The sequence below is a fragment of the Xyrauchen texanus genome, chromosome 25, assembly GCF_025860055.1.
Source record: "Xyrauchen texanus isolate HMW12.3.18 chromosome 25, RBS_HiC_50CHRs, whole genome shotgun sequence".
NCBI lineage: Eukaryota > Metazoa > Chordata > Actinopteri > Cypriniformes > Catostomidae > Xyrauchen > Xyrauchen texanus.
The window spans coordinates 2,414,446-2,429,075 of record NC_068300.1 but is presented as its reverse complement, the minus strand read 5'-3'; the positions used below and the strand labels follow the sequence as shown (position 1 = coordinate 2,429,075).

The 14,630-nt window shown below is 43.0% G+C and overlaps 1 protein-coding gene across 1 annotated transcript in view; it reads right to left on the bottom strand.

Moving 5' to 3' along the window:
- Positions 1-13,821, bottom strand: part of LOC127618546 (zinc finger protein 91-like) — a 52,784-nt gene extending 38,963 nt beyond the window's left edge. The window contains exons 1-4 of the mRNA XM_052091051.1: positions 13,668-13,821; positions 13,067-13,571; positions 6,714-8,837; positions 898-912 (exon numbers count right to left, since the gene is read on the bottom strand). Of these exons, the coding sequence (XP_051947011.1) occupies positions 898-912; positions 6,714-8,837; positions 13,067-13,571; positions 13,668-13,766 (2,743 nt within the window). The 5' untranslated portion in view covers positions 13,767-13,821. The remainder of the gene's footprint in view (positions 1-897; positions 913-6,713; positions 8,838-13,066; positions 13,572-13,667) is intronic.
- Positions 13,822-14,630: the final 809 nt, after the last annotated feature.

The following is a 14,630-nucleotide window of genomic DNA, read 5'->3' as shown; positions in this document are numbered from 1 at the left end:
CCTCGGATCAGGGCACCGTTCACAGCCACGCACCCCTCCCCTGGTTCCTTTCTTCCCGGAGGTGCATGATGAGTTGACGAAGCCGTAAAGGGCATCATTTACTGCCCAAAACCGGCTTCCTTGCTCCTCCGCTCTCTCTACCCTCGACGGTGGAGCTGCCCCAAGCTGTCTCCACCCTGCAGGACATGGCCCCCCTGCAAATCCACCAGGCCAAGGCACTTAAAGATCTGCACTTGGGTACTCCTGATCCTGATATGCAGCAGGAACTGCGCTTGACCACCGATCACACCCCCTGGGCCAGGAAGGTCCCAGCGCCAGCACTTGGACAGGCGACGCCCACACTAGTGGTCCAGGAACAACATCTGTGGCTGAACCTGGTCGAGATGCAGGGACCCCGACAAAGCCCACTTTCTCAACGCCACCGTCTCCCAGTTCGGCTTATTCTGCGACACCATTGAAGACTTTGCCCAGCAGTATTCAGCAGTGAGAAAGCAGACGGAGGCCATCTCCCACATCACGCCTCGCTGCCACAAGAGGCAGCTCCACTTCAACCTGTGCCCAGCTCTCTGCCCCATTGTAGATCTCCCCGCAGGAAGCCGACGCCCCCATCTCACGAACCACTACCGGGACCCAGAAGGCTCCCAAGCATTCCTGAGATGAAAAAACCAAGGAGCAGGATGGCCACTATGGAGTTGTTATCTGGGCCACTCCATCCCCCGGTGGAGGGCCAGGAGGGAAACCTCTTGCTGCACCCTGCCTAGGTTGTGGTACCCACATTGCCAGGAAAAAGAGAGCAGTTCCCTCACCTAACCGGTGCCCCCACAAGCTGTTCTTTCGGTGGTCTGACGCCAAGCACCTACAGTCACGGCACCATGGACGCGGCCCACTCACCTCCACGCCTTTGACTGTAGACTCCCGGCAGGCCGGTTCTAACGAGTGTAGAGGACGCCTCATAGGGGTTTTGAGTTTTTTCCTCAGCACAATTTTTCACATATTACCTGCTCCCTCCGCTGCGAAGCCCCACCGGGTACGTCATACATGATCGTCCCCTTAGTGCCCCCTGCTCGGAGCTTGGATGTGTTGCTTATGCTTTTAACCCATTGCACTGTCGAGCCAGGACCATCCGATTCGGCGACGCGAATCTTGCACACAGACTCCCGTTCAAAGGTGCTCAAACTGTAACTTATTCTAATGTCTGTCCATTATCTAGATTAGTTTGCAGTGGCAGACCTGAAGGATACGTACATTCACGTCTCACTTTGCATCGGCACAGACCCTTTTTACGGCTCACGTCCGATGGCCCGACGTACTAGTAGCAGGTCATCCCCTTCGGCTCGTCCCTGGCCCCTTGCGTCTTCATGGAGGTTGCAGAGGTCGCCCTTGCCCCACTAAGGGAAGTGGGCATCCGCTTACTCGACTTCCTCACCAACTGGCAGATTCTAGCTCACTCTCGAGAGTCTCTGTGCGCCCACAGGGACCAGGTGCTCAGGCAACTCAGCCGTCTAGGGCTTCAGGTCGACTGGGAAAAGAGCAAGCTCTGCCCAGTTCAGAGCATCTCTTTTCTTGGCATGGAGTGAGACTCAGTCTCAACAACATCACACCTTACAAACGAGCGCACGCAGCCAGTGCTGAACTGCCTAAGTTCGCTCAGCCAAGGCACAGCAGTTCAATTGTGCCGGTTCCGGATGCTCCTGGGGCATATGACATCCTCAGCAGTGGCCGCCCCGCTCAGGTTGATACATATGAGACCCCTTCAGTACTGGGTTCAGACTCGAATCCTGAGATGGGCATGGCGCCGCGGCACATATCGTGTTCATCACCTCTTTCTGCCGCCAGACATCCAACCCTTAGACAGACCTTGGTTTTCTGCGGACAGGAGTCCCCCTATAGCAGGTGTCCAGATGCATTTTGGTCACCACAGACGCCTCCAAACAGGGTTCCTGGACGGGCTTCCGGCTGGGTTGGCACATCAACTGCCTAGAGTTGCTGTAAAATCTTGCCCTGCAGAGGTTTCTCCCACTACTTCGGGGCAAGCCTGTCTTGATTCCCTCAGAATCGGCAAGGCGGAGTGCTCTCTCGTCACATGTCGCAACTCACCCACCATCTCCTCCTTTGGGGCCAGCAGTAACTCAGTTCATTGCGCGCCACTCATATTCCGGGCAACCTCGCGACAGGGCACGCTCAGCGGAGAGTGGAGTCTCCCCCCCAGGCAGTCCAACTGATATGGGAGCAAAACACACAGCAGAGGCTACCCTCGGGATAGACGTGCAGACATACAGCTGGCCCCGGGGGCTGCGCAAGTACTCACTTCCTCCTGTGAGCCTACTTGCAATGGTGCTGTGCAAGGTTAGGGAGGACGAGAAACAAGTCACTCTAGTGGCCCCATATTGGCCCACTCGGATTTGGTTCTCGATCTCACGCTCCTCGCGACAGCCCCTCCCTGGCGAATTTTCCTTGAGGAAGGACCTTCTGTCTCAGGGACGGGGCACCCTCTGGCATCCATGCCCAGTCCTCTGAAACCTCCACGTCTGGCCCCTGGATGGGATGCAGAAGATCTAACTGGCCTACCACCTGCTGTTGTAGACACGATCAACCAAGCCAGAGCTCCCTCTACCAGGCAACTTTACGACCTGAAGTGGCACTTGTTCACGAATTGGTGTTCTTCCTGATCAGAAGACACGCAGAGATGAACAGTTGGGTCAGTGCTCTCATGCCCGCAGGAGAGGCTGGAGATAGATCCAGATCTATCTCATACACTCAGTAAGCCCCAAAGACTTGAAGAACTTGATGAAATATCAGAAAATATAAATACAGTCTTCTCTAGGCTCTTGATAGTGTCGCCCCCTTTGATTAAAAAAAAAATAAAGAAAAAACCCTGCACCATATTACAATAATCACACTCATGCTCTCAAGACAGCAGCTTGGAAACTGCTCGGAAATTGGAAGAATACAAAATTAGAGGTATTTCACGTTGCATGGCAGGAGAGTGTCTGTAGCTACAGACAGGCACTAAAAGATACCAGGTCACAATATTTGAGCAAACATTTAGAAAATAACCACAACAATTCAAAGTATTTGTTCAGTACTGTGGCTAAACTGATTAGGAATAAAGCCTCAACTGAAACAGATATTCTGTCACGGCACAATAGTAATGACTTCATATTTTTCTTTACTGATAAGAATGAAATAATCAGAAATAATATTGGAATTATGAAAACATCTGTCACAGTACCTCATAAAATAGTGTATCAGAATTTTCCTCACATGCAGCTTCAATCCTTTGCTGCCTTAGGTCACGAAGAGCTAACAAAATGTATTGAAACATCAAAAGCGGCAACATGTATGTTAGATCCAATACCAACTAAGCTCTTAAAAGAGGTATTCCCTGTAATCTTAGAACCTCTTCTTAATATTATGAACGCCTAACTATCCTTAGGACATGTCCCAAGAAACTTAAAATGGCAGTTATCAAACTGCTTGAAGCCACAACTTGATCCTGGAGAACTGGCTAATTATAGACTGATGTAAAATCTCCTCTGCACTTATCAGAGTAACAAATGACTTGCTCTTATCATCTGATTGTGTCTGCATTTCACTTCTAGTGCTTTTAGATCTTAGTTCTGCCTTAGACACAATAGATCACAACTTTTTCTTGAATAGTTGAGTATGGAGTGCCACAGGGATCAGCTTTATGGTCTCTGCTTTTCTCCTTGTATATGCTTTCACTGGGAGATATTATCAGTGGAATATTTTTCCACTGTTATGCCGACGATACCCAACTTTATATTTCTTCAAAACCTAACAAAATTTTTAAATTCTCCAAATTAGTGTATAAATGAAATCAAAGATTGGATGGCCAGAAATGTCCTTTTACTAAATTCTGATAAAACAGAGGTACGAATTATTGGAGCAAAAACCTCTAAGAACAAGCCACTAAAATATAATTTGACTCTCAATGGATGTACTGTTAAATCGTCTTCAACAGCGAAGAACTTAGGTGTCATATTTGATACCAAACTGTCCTATGAAAATCAAATTATCAATGTTTGTAGAACAGCATTCTTCCACCTAAGAAACACATGCTCTCTGTTGCTTATGGCAAAAAATGAATTAATGTGTTCATGACCTCAAGACTAGATTATTGTAATGCATTACTGGGAGGATGTTCAGCAAGATCAATAAATAAAGTTCAATTGGTTGTAAATTCAGCAGCCATAGTGCTGACTAGAACCAAGAAATATGATCTTATTAGCCCCATTATATCGTCATTACATTGACTACCTGTTAAATTTTGTATAAATTAAAAAATTCTGTTAACTACGTACAGATCTTTGAATGGTCTAGCTCCGTGGTACTTACAGTAAGTGACCTTCTACCATGCTATATTTCATCACGTTCATTATGATTGCAAAATTCTGGCCTGTTAATAGTTCCTAGAATATCAAAATCCACAAAAGACGGTAGATCCTTTTCATATTTGGCTCCTAAAATATGGAATAGTCTCCCTAACACTGTTTGGCCTGCAGACACACTCACATCCATTTAGCCAGGCATACACCTAATTTATCCTTCACATCAAAATTTGGCTGCTTTAGTTAGGTTTGCTGGAACCAGAAACCAGAAACTTTGATTATGATCTATAACACTGCAATAAATTGAATGGCATATATGATCTACAATAAATCTTATGGACTGATAAAAGAATGTACTGAGTCCATCAATAGATTAAAGTCTCCTCCCAATATGATATCATGAGGGGTGCCAGTAGCTTGCGACATCCCTTCAAGATCTATAAAAAAGTCCTGATCATCAGTATTAGGTGCATAAATCAACCTTTGCCCCTGAATTTCTGCTAAAACAATAATGACTCTTCAAAATGTATCTTTATTTTATTTGAGACATTTGAATTGTAGATGCTTACTTATCAATGTAAAGACTCCCCTGCTCTTACTTGAGCCAGCACTAAAGAAAACATGCCCACCCCATATCTTTTTCAGATTGCTACTGGGAAAGATACATTTCTTGAAGAAACACTTTATCATATGTCTTACTTATGGGGAGCCCCCACCCATTCACATTCCACGTGAAGAGAGATAATCCACTCATACTAACATTTGACATATTAGAAAAAATAGATTGTCAAAAAACAGTCAAACCCCAAACTTCCCCAGAACCAAACAAACAGGAAAAAGAAAAACTAAAACATTAACCCCACACATGACAGTGCCAAATGGCGTCCATCCCTCTAAACTAAATGTAAGTTCATGTAAGCCTACGAGAGCCCTCGTGACAACTTTGCCTTTGGATCGCTCAAGTCCGGTGTTTCTATACAAGTGTTATGAGACAGAATTACATAACAGAATAAATTCTATAAAACAAACTCTATGAAAACAAAAACTCTATAAAACAAAAAGAATGTGTAGATTCATCCATTTAACTGTTCGGGAGGTGTGTTCCTCCACAAAACCAGCTTCAGACACTAGCGGAACCAGCAATTCGGTTTACTCAGTCACACAAATTAATGTTTAGTGAGCCGGCTGTTACATGAGTGCAACAAAAGGCCTTATCACTCCAATGTCCTTCAAAAAATACTCCACAATACAAACTCCAGCCACTAGGCAGAACCAGCACAATGAAAACAAAAAAGGCGCCCAGTTTCCTCGGACGGTCAAGTGAATGTTCAGTGAGTCAGGCCCACTTGGCTGCAAAGTGAGTATCACACAATGACTTACTCATTCCATTGATTTTATGAAGGACATAGCTTGTTGGGAGCATGTAAATACTTTGATGCCATCCTTAGCATCTATTCTCAATTTGGACAGAAAGAGTTTCTTGCATTCCTTGAATCAATCACGTTTCTCTCTTGTCGAATTCGCAAGGTCTGAGAACTAGAAAATGTTGTGGTTCTTCCAAGAAAACCTTCCTTTACTCCTCCCCTTGCATAACACAAGATCTTTATCAGATGATCTCAGAAATTTTGCCAGATTTGATTGGGGCCTGTCTCCCTCAGCGGACTGCCGAGCCGGATCCCTGTGAGCTCGCTCGATTTACAGCTTATGGCCTGTTATGTTGAGCAGACTCGGAAAGAGCCAGTCCAGAAATTCCACCATATTCTGACCCTCTGCACGCTCAGGAATTCCAACAAACTGTGTTCTGTCGGTTACAATTCTCCATATCTTCCAACTTTTCCCAAAATACAAAGAATACATACTGTATTTCAATCAGCCTCAAACAACTGACACAACTGACTCAGAGGTGTATTCGTTCAGCTGATGAAACCAATAATTGCTCCCACACTTTGCTTGCACTATTGTAAGTCTTTACATGCATGGTGACAAAAATCACCAAACCATTCTCGTGCATCAAACAAGGGCTCATTGGCTTTGAAAGGGAGTGAATTCATTGAACATGAAGTCTACGTCAGTGTATGGAGGTGAACACGAATGATTAGTTCACTTAAAAGATTGGTTTTAAAAGACAAATTTTCTTAGAGGATGCAACTCAATTTGAAAAAATTCCATCTTTGGGTTCATCTTTCCAACTATTTACTTAATCTTGTTGGACCTGAAGATGATTTTTGCTCAGTGTGTCTACTTGGGCAATTCTTTTTTACATGTCTATGTAGATTACTTGCAGCCCTGAAACTTTTCCCACATGAAGAGCAGTTGTATGTTTTCTCTTGTGTGTTTTCAGGTGATGTGAATGAGTGAAACTCTTTTCACATTGTGAGCACTTGTAAGGTTTTTCTCCAGTATGGATTCTCTCATGTGATTTCAGGTGATGTGACTGAGTGAAACTCTTTTCACAGTGTGAGCACTTGTAAGGTTTTTTCCCAGTATGAATTCTCTCGTGTGTTTTCATGTCTTGTGAATAAGTGAAACTCTTTTCACAGTGTGAGCACTTGTAAGGTTTTTCTCCAGTATGAATTCTCTCATGTTTTTTCAGTTGTTGTGACCAAGAGAAACTCTTTCCACAGTGTGAGCACATGTAAGGTTTTTCTCCAGTATGAATTCTCTCGTGTGTTTTCAGGTGATGTGACAAAGTGAAACTCTTTCCACAGTGTGAGCACATGTAAGGTTTTTCTCCAGTATGAATTCTATCATGTGTTTTCAAGTCTTGTGAATAATTGAAACTCTTCTCACAGTGTGAGCACTTGTAAGGTTTTTCTCCAATATGAATTCTCTCGTGTTTTTTCAGTTGTTGTGAATGAGAGAAACTCTTTCCACAGTGTGAGCACTTGTAAGGTTTTTCTCCAGTATGAATTCTCTCATGTTTTTTCATTTGTTCTGAATGAGAGAAACTCTTTTCACAGTGTGAGCACTTGTAAGGTTTTTCTCCAGTATGAATTCTCTCATGCTTTTTCAGGTTTTCTGACAGATTGAAACTCTTTTCACAGTGTGAGCACTTGTAAGGTTTTTCTCCAGTATGAATTATCTCATGTTTTTTCAGTTGTTGGGACCAAGAGAAACTCTTTCCACAGTAAGAGCACTTGTAAGGTTTTTCTCCAGTATGGATACTCTCATGTGTTTTCAGGTCTTTTGACTGAGTGAAACTCTTTCCACAGTGTGAGCACTTGTAAGGTTTTTCTCCAGTATGAATTCTCTCATGTCTTTTCAGGTTATGTGAAAGAGTAAAACTCTTTCCACAGTTTGAGCACTTGTAAGGTTTTTCTCCAGTATGAATTCTCTCATGTGTTTTCAGGTGATGTGACTGAGTGAAACTCTTTTCACAGAGTGAGCACTTGTAAGGTTTTTCTCCAGTATGAATTCTCTCATGCGTTTTCAGGTTATGTGATTCAGTGAAACTCTTTTCACAGTGTGAGCACTTGTAAGGTTTTTCTCCAGTATGAATTCTCTCATGTGTTTTCAGGTTATGTGATTCAGTGAAACTCTTTTCACAGTGTGAGCACTTGTAAAGTTTTTCTCCAGTATGGATTTTCTCATGTGTTTTCAGATTTTGTGACTGAGTGAAACTCTTTTCACAGTGTGAGCACTTGTAAAGTTTTTCTCCAGTATGGATTTTCTCATGTGTTTTCAGGTTTTGTGACTGAGTGAAACTCTTTTCACAGTGTGAGCATTTGAAAGGTTTTTCTCCAGTATGAATTCTCTCGTGTGTTTTCCGGCTATGCGACTCAGTGAAACTCTTTTCACAGTGTGAGCACTTGTAAGGTTTTTCTCCAGTATGAATTCTCTCATGTTTTTTCAGGTTATGTGACAGATTGAAACTCTTTCCACAGTGTGAGCACTTGTGAGGTTTTTCTGCAGTATGAATTCTCTCATGTTTTTTCAGGTTATGTGACAGATTGAAACTCTTTCCACAGTGTGAGCACTTGTAAGGTTTTTCTCCAGTATGAATTCTCTTGTGTGTTTTCAGGTGATGTGACAGAGTGAAACTCTTTCCACAGTGTGAGCACTTGTAAGGTTTTTCTCCAGAATTAATTATTTGGTGCTGTTTCATGCTGCCGGCTGTAATAAATGTCTTCCCAGATTCAAAGTACATATGAGCCCCCACACGGGTATGTATTTTCTGGTGCTTTTTCAAATAGGACCGGTGTGTAAAACGGTTTCTACAAAAAGAACACTTGTAAGGTTTCTTTCCAGTATGAACTTTCATGTGTTTATTAAACTGGCTTTTATTTGTGAAAATCTTTGCACACTGTGAGCAGGTGAAAGTATTTTTGGCTGCTCTTCTTTCATCCTTTTCTGGTGATAAATTCTTCTTAGTCTTTGAGCAACTCAAAGATTTTTCTCCAGTTATAAAATCATGATGTTTCTGACACTGAAGTTTGTCCTCCACGTTATTCAGTTCTTGACATTTCTCTTTCGCCTCCATCAGCTCTACAATAAACAAAAATTGGACAAAAATCAATTCAAGAGGGAGAAACATCAAAAGAAATCAAACTGAACCTTAATTCAATGTCAGAACACAACAAACATCCAGTATTAATGTATGTTTGCTGTGCAAGCGGTATTTATTTTATAACATTTATTTCACATAATAAATACATTTAATGATTATAGTCATCAGGGTTTGAAATTATCACCGCTCACCCTAGTAAGCAGCAGTAGCGGGAATTTCTTTCACTCTTACTAGCCACTTTTGCAGGTGATGTTGTGCCACTGGCGAAACCAATTTTTTCGTTGCCCTCGCGAATCGATGAGCCTTGGGCACCCAACTCTGTTGCCGGTTTGTCCCTCCTCGGACCACTGTCAGTAGGTACTCACCACTGCTGACCAGGAGCACCCCACAAGTTGTTTCAGAGATGCTCTGACCCAGTTGTCTGGCCATTCCAATTTGGCCCTTGTCAAAGTCGCTCAGGTCTTTACTCCTGCCTATTTCTCCTCCATTCAACATGTTGACAACGAGAACCGATTGTCTGCTTATCATCTTATCTACCCAGACCTTGACATGTGGCCTTGTTACGAGATGATTAGCATTATTTACTTCAACTGTGAGTGGTCATAATATTTTGGCCCATTATTGTACATATCTGTTAACATCTTAGTAAATTAATTTTAGTGTTTCAAGACCCTTTCAATACAGGTTATGTTCTTGGTGGGTCACCACCCGATGTACATTGTAAAATCTGGGTCTTGAAGCAAAACGAGTTGAGAATCACTAGCATAGAAATCCAACCCACACAGGACAATGAAATAAAATAATAAAGTGTGCTTTATTCAAATCAAATCCCTTTATTGTCACTCAACCACATAAACAAGTGCAACATTGGGTGAAAGTCTTGGGTGTGGTTTCAAGCAACATAGCAATACGACAAATAAAAATACACTGTAGCGCCCCCCTCCCACATGTAATTAGTGGAAATAAATATGAGGTGTTGTGTTGACATTCAGCTGTCAGTTGATAGTCAGTTGCCAGTGTGTTATTTAGAGAAGTCTAAAATGTGAGTGTCTGAGGCTAATAAAGTGCAGTGCTGATGTATCATGAGCGATCAAAAGTTCAAAAGTCTGATTGCTTAGGGGAAGAAGCAGCTGTCGTGAAGTTTGCTTGTGCGTGTCCCGATGCTGCAATACCGCTTGCTGGATGGTATCAGTGAGAGCAGCCCATTGCTCAGGTGGCTGGAGTCTCTGATGATCCTCCGAGGTTTTTTCACAAAGTGATGCAGCCAGTCAGAATGCTCTCTACAGTGCTGATGTAGAAGCATGTGAGGATGTACTGGTTCATTCCAAACTTCCTCAGCCATTTCAGGAAGAAGGGGTGTGCCTTCTTTACAATGGCCTCGGTGTGAACAGACCATGCGAGTTCCTCAGTGATGTGGACACAGAGGAACTTGAAGCTGCTGACTCTCTCCACTGGTGCTCCATTGATGGTGATGGGGCTGGGGCTGTCTTCTCTGTCTTTTCTCCTGAAGTCCCCCATAAGCTCCTTGGTCTTACTGACGTTGAGGTTATGCTCCAGGCACCAGCATGTCAGAGTGTGCACCTTCTCTCTGTAGGCTATTTCATAATTGTCAGTGATCAGACCTACCACTGTCGTATCGTCAGCAAACTTAATGATGGTATTGGAGCTGCGTGTTGCCTCACAGTCATGTGTGTACAGGGAATACAGGAGTGGGCTGAGAACACAGCCCTGTGGGGCTCCTGTGTCGAGGGTCAGTGATGAGATGTTGCTGCCCATTCTATACACCTGGCGTCTGCTTGACAGGAAGTAAAGGATTCAGCTGCACAATGAGCTGTTTATGAGACCAGAGTTTCACATCAAGCTTAGAGGGCACTATGGTGTTGAATGCTGAGCTGTAGTCTACAAACAGCATTCACACATATTTGTTCCTTTTTTACAGGTGGGAGAGAGCAGTGTGTAGTGTAGATGCAATGGCATCATCAGCGGAGCGGTTGTTGAAGTATGCAAACTGCAGTGAATCCATTGACTCAGGCAGCACAGAGCAGATGTAATATCTGATTAGTCTCTCAAAGCATTTGCTGATGATGGGGTCAGAGCAACAGGATGCCAGTCATTTAAGCAAGTGATTTTGGATTGCTTTGGTACAGGCACAATGGTGGACGTTTTAAAGCATGTGGGGACCACAGACAAGGAGAGGGAAAGGTTGAAAATGTCCATAAAAACACCAGCCAGCTGGTTCATGCACACTCTGATGATGCGGCTCGGAATGCCATCTGGACCCGAGGCTTTACAGATATTCACCGGTCAGAAGGATCAGGTTACGTCTGCTACAGAGACGGAGATTGAACTAACCACTGCTGCTTCAGCCACGAGAGCCCTCTCCGTGAGGGTGATGTTATTTCCCTCGAAACAAGCATACAAAGTATTAAACTCATCCGGAAAAGAGGCAGCAGTGTTCACGGCGGAGTTTTTATTCCCTTCGAAGTCTGTGATGATATTAATTCCCTGCCACATGCTTCTAGAGTTGGTGGTGTTGAACTGTCCTTCAATCATGTCCCTGTACTGGCGTTTGGCTGCTGTGATAGTTTTGCTGAGGGCATTACTGGTTTGTTTGTGCTCCTCCATGTTCCCGGAAATAAAAGCAGATGTCCGCACATTAAGCGCACGAATATTGCTATTAATCCAAGGTTTCTGGTTTGGGTAGATCCATACCATTTTGGTCGGCACTACATCATCTATGCACTGCCTGATGAAACATGTAATAGTATCAGCGTAGACCTTGATGTTGTCATCAGAGGCGAACCAGAACATCTCCCAGTCCGCGTGATCAAAACAGCCTTGTAGCATAGAATCTGATTGGTCCGACGCGCACTGGATAATTCTGAGGGTGAGTTCTTCCTGTTTCAATTTCTGCCTGTAATCAGGCAGAACGGAAGAGTGGTCCAATTTGCAAAATGGTGGGTGGGGGAGGTATTTGTTCCCGGTCACAATAAATGTGGCCTCAGGTTGCACAGTTTCCTGCTTGCTTACACTCCCATACAGTTTCTTGAGTGCCTGGTCCGTGTCGGCTTGTAGGGGGATGTACACAGCTGTGATAATGACCGCTGTGAATTCCCTTGGTAGCCAGAATGGTCGACACAGGAGCATTAGAAATTCCAGATCAGGAGAGCAAAAAGACTTGATAGAATATACGTTACTCTGATCACACCTGGATTTGTTGATCATAAAACATACACCACCCCCACAGGTTCGAGTCTGGAATCTCCGCAGACATCCAAGTTTCTATAAAGGCAGATCATGCAGCAGTCCCTTGTCTCTCGTTGGAAAGAGATCCACGCTCTCAGAGCTTGTTGTCCAGAGACTGCTGGGTAGTGGAGAGTCGATATGCACAACATCTTAGTCTGATGAGAACGCTGGCTCTCCTTTCCACGTTTCCGCGGGCAGGCTGCCCAGACAAAGGGCTCCGCTGCCATGTTTGTAAACGGATTGTTGGAATTTAGGAATTTAAAGTCCGATTTTCTGGGTGCTATTGCAGAACCAATGTCCAAAAGTGTTTGTGTAGCGTAGACAACAAGGCAGACATCATCAAAGATAAAAAAAATTAAGAATTGTAGAAACTGTCAAAATTGTAGAAACAAACAAAAAACTGCAATATTGGATCGGAACTCACAACGCAGCAGCCACACTCTGCGCCATCTTTAACTCTAACTGATGATTTCATTATTTGCAGCTTTCTTTTTCTTAAGTTGGAGGGCAAGCACACTGCAAAGTGATCAATGGAAAGGAGGAGGCGAGAACCGGCTTGACGATATAAATAACATTTTTAATATAAAACTTAAACAAACACACACATGACAGACATGTCTGTAAACAATCTCTCTCTCTCCCACACGATCCTCTGCAGTCGACCTTTATCCCTCTCAGGTGGCTTGATTAGCCTAATACGGGACCGGGTGTGTACGATCACAACCCGGACCCGCCCTCCACCCTGCCACACACACATCATCACTGTTCTTTTTCTTTTTTCGCTGCTACACTGTAGATCCAAAAACTGGTAAAAATCAGTGCAAAAAACACTGTAGTACATGCAACTTAGCACTTAAACAAAAATAAAAACAGAGGGGAACTGTTTTGTGTGATAAAACAACTTGTAAAATGACAGTCAATAGACATGAAAATGTAAATCATCAAAAAGGAAGAAACATACCTGAAGAAATATAATCATCTTCATTTCCCTGTTGTTCCTCTGCTGTGTTTTCTTCTTTAATCTCCTCCTGCTTCACTTCGATCTTCACTGGCAGCATCTGCTGTTCTCCAGCATTACAGACAGAAGCAAGAGACTCTGTGGAGGTTTGATCATCATTATTCTGTTGTTCCTCTACTTTGATTTCTCCTCTCCTCTTCATCAGGTTCCTGCAGTCCAGCAGCTTGACTGAACACATCTTCACTGGTGTCTGCAGCATCTGCTGTTCTCCAGCGTTACAGACAGAAGTCTGAGACTCTGTGGAGGTTTGATCATCCTGATTACCGTCAGTTGAACAGAGTAAAGTGAGCTGTGAGTCCTGTGTGTCTCTGGATCTCTGTTCAGAGAGTTTGTCCAGCAGTCGCTGTGGTGTGGACTGATCTCTGCCGCTCCACACTGAATCCTGACATTCTGTGGAGGTCCCATCAGTCACACACACTGAAGATTGACAGGAAACCTTTTCCAGCTCCTGACAAACACAACACAATCACATCTGTACCGTTCATCATATCACATCATTTGAAAGCTTACAATCTCAACTTTAAGGATGAAATGAATGTTTAACCTGTAACCTGTCGTCTCTCTCCATCAGTTTTGTCTTCAGTGACGTCACCTCTTTCTTCAGCTGAAAGATTTCTGTGATGAAATCATCAATATCCAGCATGGACAGATCAGTTCCTACTGATTTACAGCAGATCACATCCACCTGCTCTCATGATGAACATCTGAACACAAAAACATCATCATTATAATGAACTGACATTCATACCTCAAATACATTATTATAGGATTTTATACAGCTTATAAATTAAATAACTTTGTTTCTGATATGATAGCCTATAAATATAAATGTGTGGAGTTTGGTTTCATTTTCCAGACAGCAGGAACATGATCAGATATTATAACAGGCTTTATTTAACAAATACTCGCCTTCATTTAACTCATTTACAATCAGCCAATGAATTTAAGAAGCTCATTTATCAGAAATTAAACATATTCTGACATTTCTGCTTGTTCTTTTACTACATACGGCGATAATATGATTCTTTTAATATCATTAAAACTGAACATACACATCAAAACAAATAAAAATCCCACAAATGAAGTTAAACACGTTACAAAATGAGTTCTTTCATCTTCTTGTATTTAATGGGGCTTTTCTGTCTCCTACTGGACTGGAGTGTGGATGCATTTGGGAAAACTGATTTTGGGTTTTATTGTTACATTTTGGTGACTTTGAGAGCTGTTTTTTCTAGTATTCTTGTGTAGATTTGATGTAAATACAGATTGTTTCAAAAGTTATATTTATTTAAATGTATTAAAGGCATAACAACAATTGCCAAAATAAGCTTTTTTCATTATATATAAAAGATGGTTGTTTGACTGATGCCACTAACATACTCTATAATTTAAATACATGGAAACTCCAGGCACCACCATGTCAGAGTGTGAACATCTGACATGCTGGTGCCTATAACATAGGCACCAGCATAGTTTTATTATTTTCCATCAAGTCCACTGATAAAGT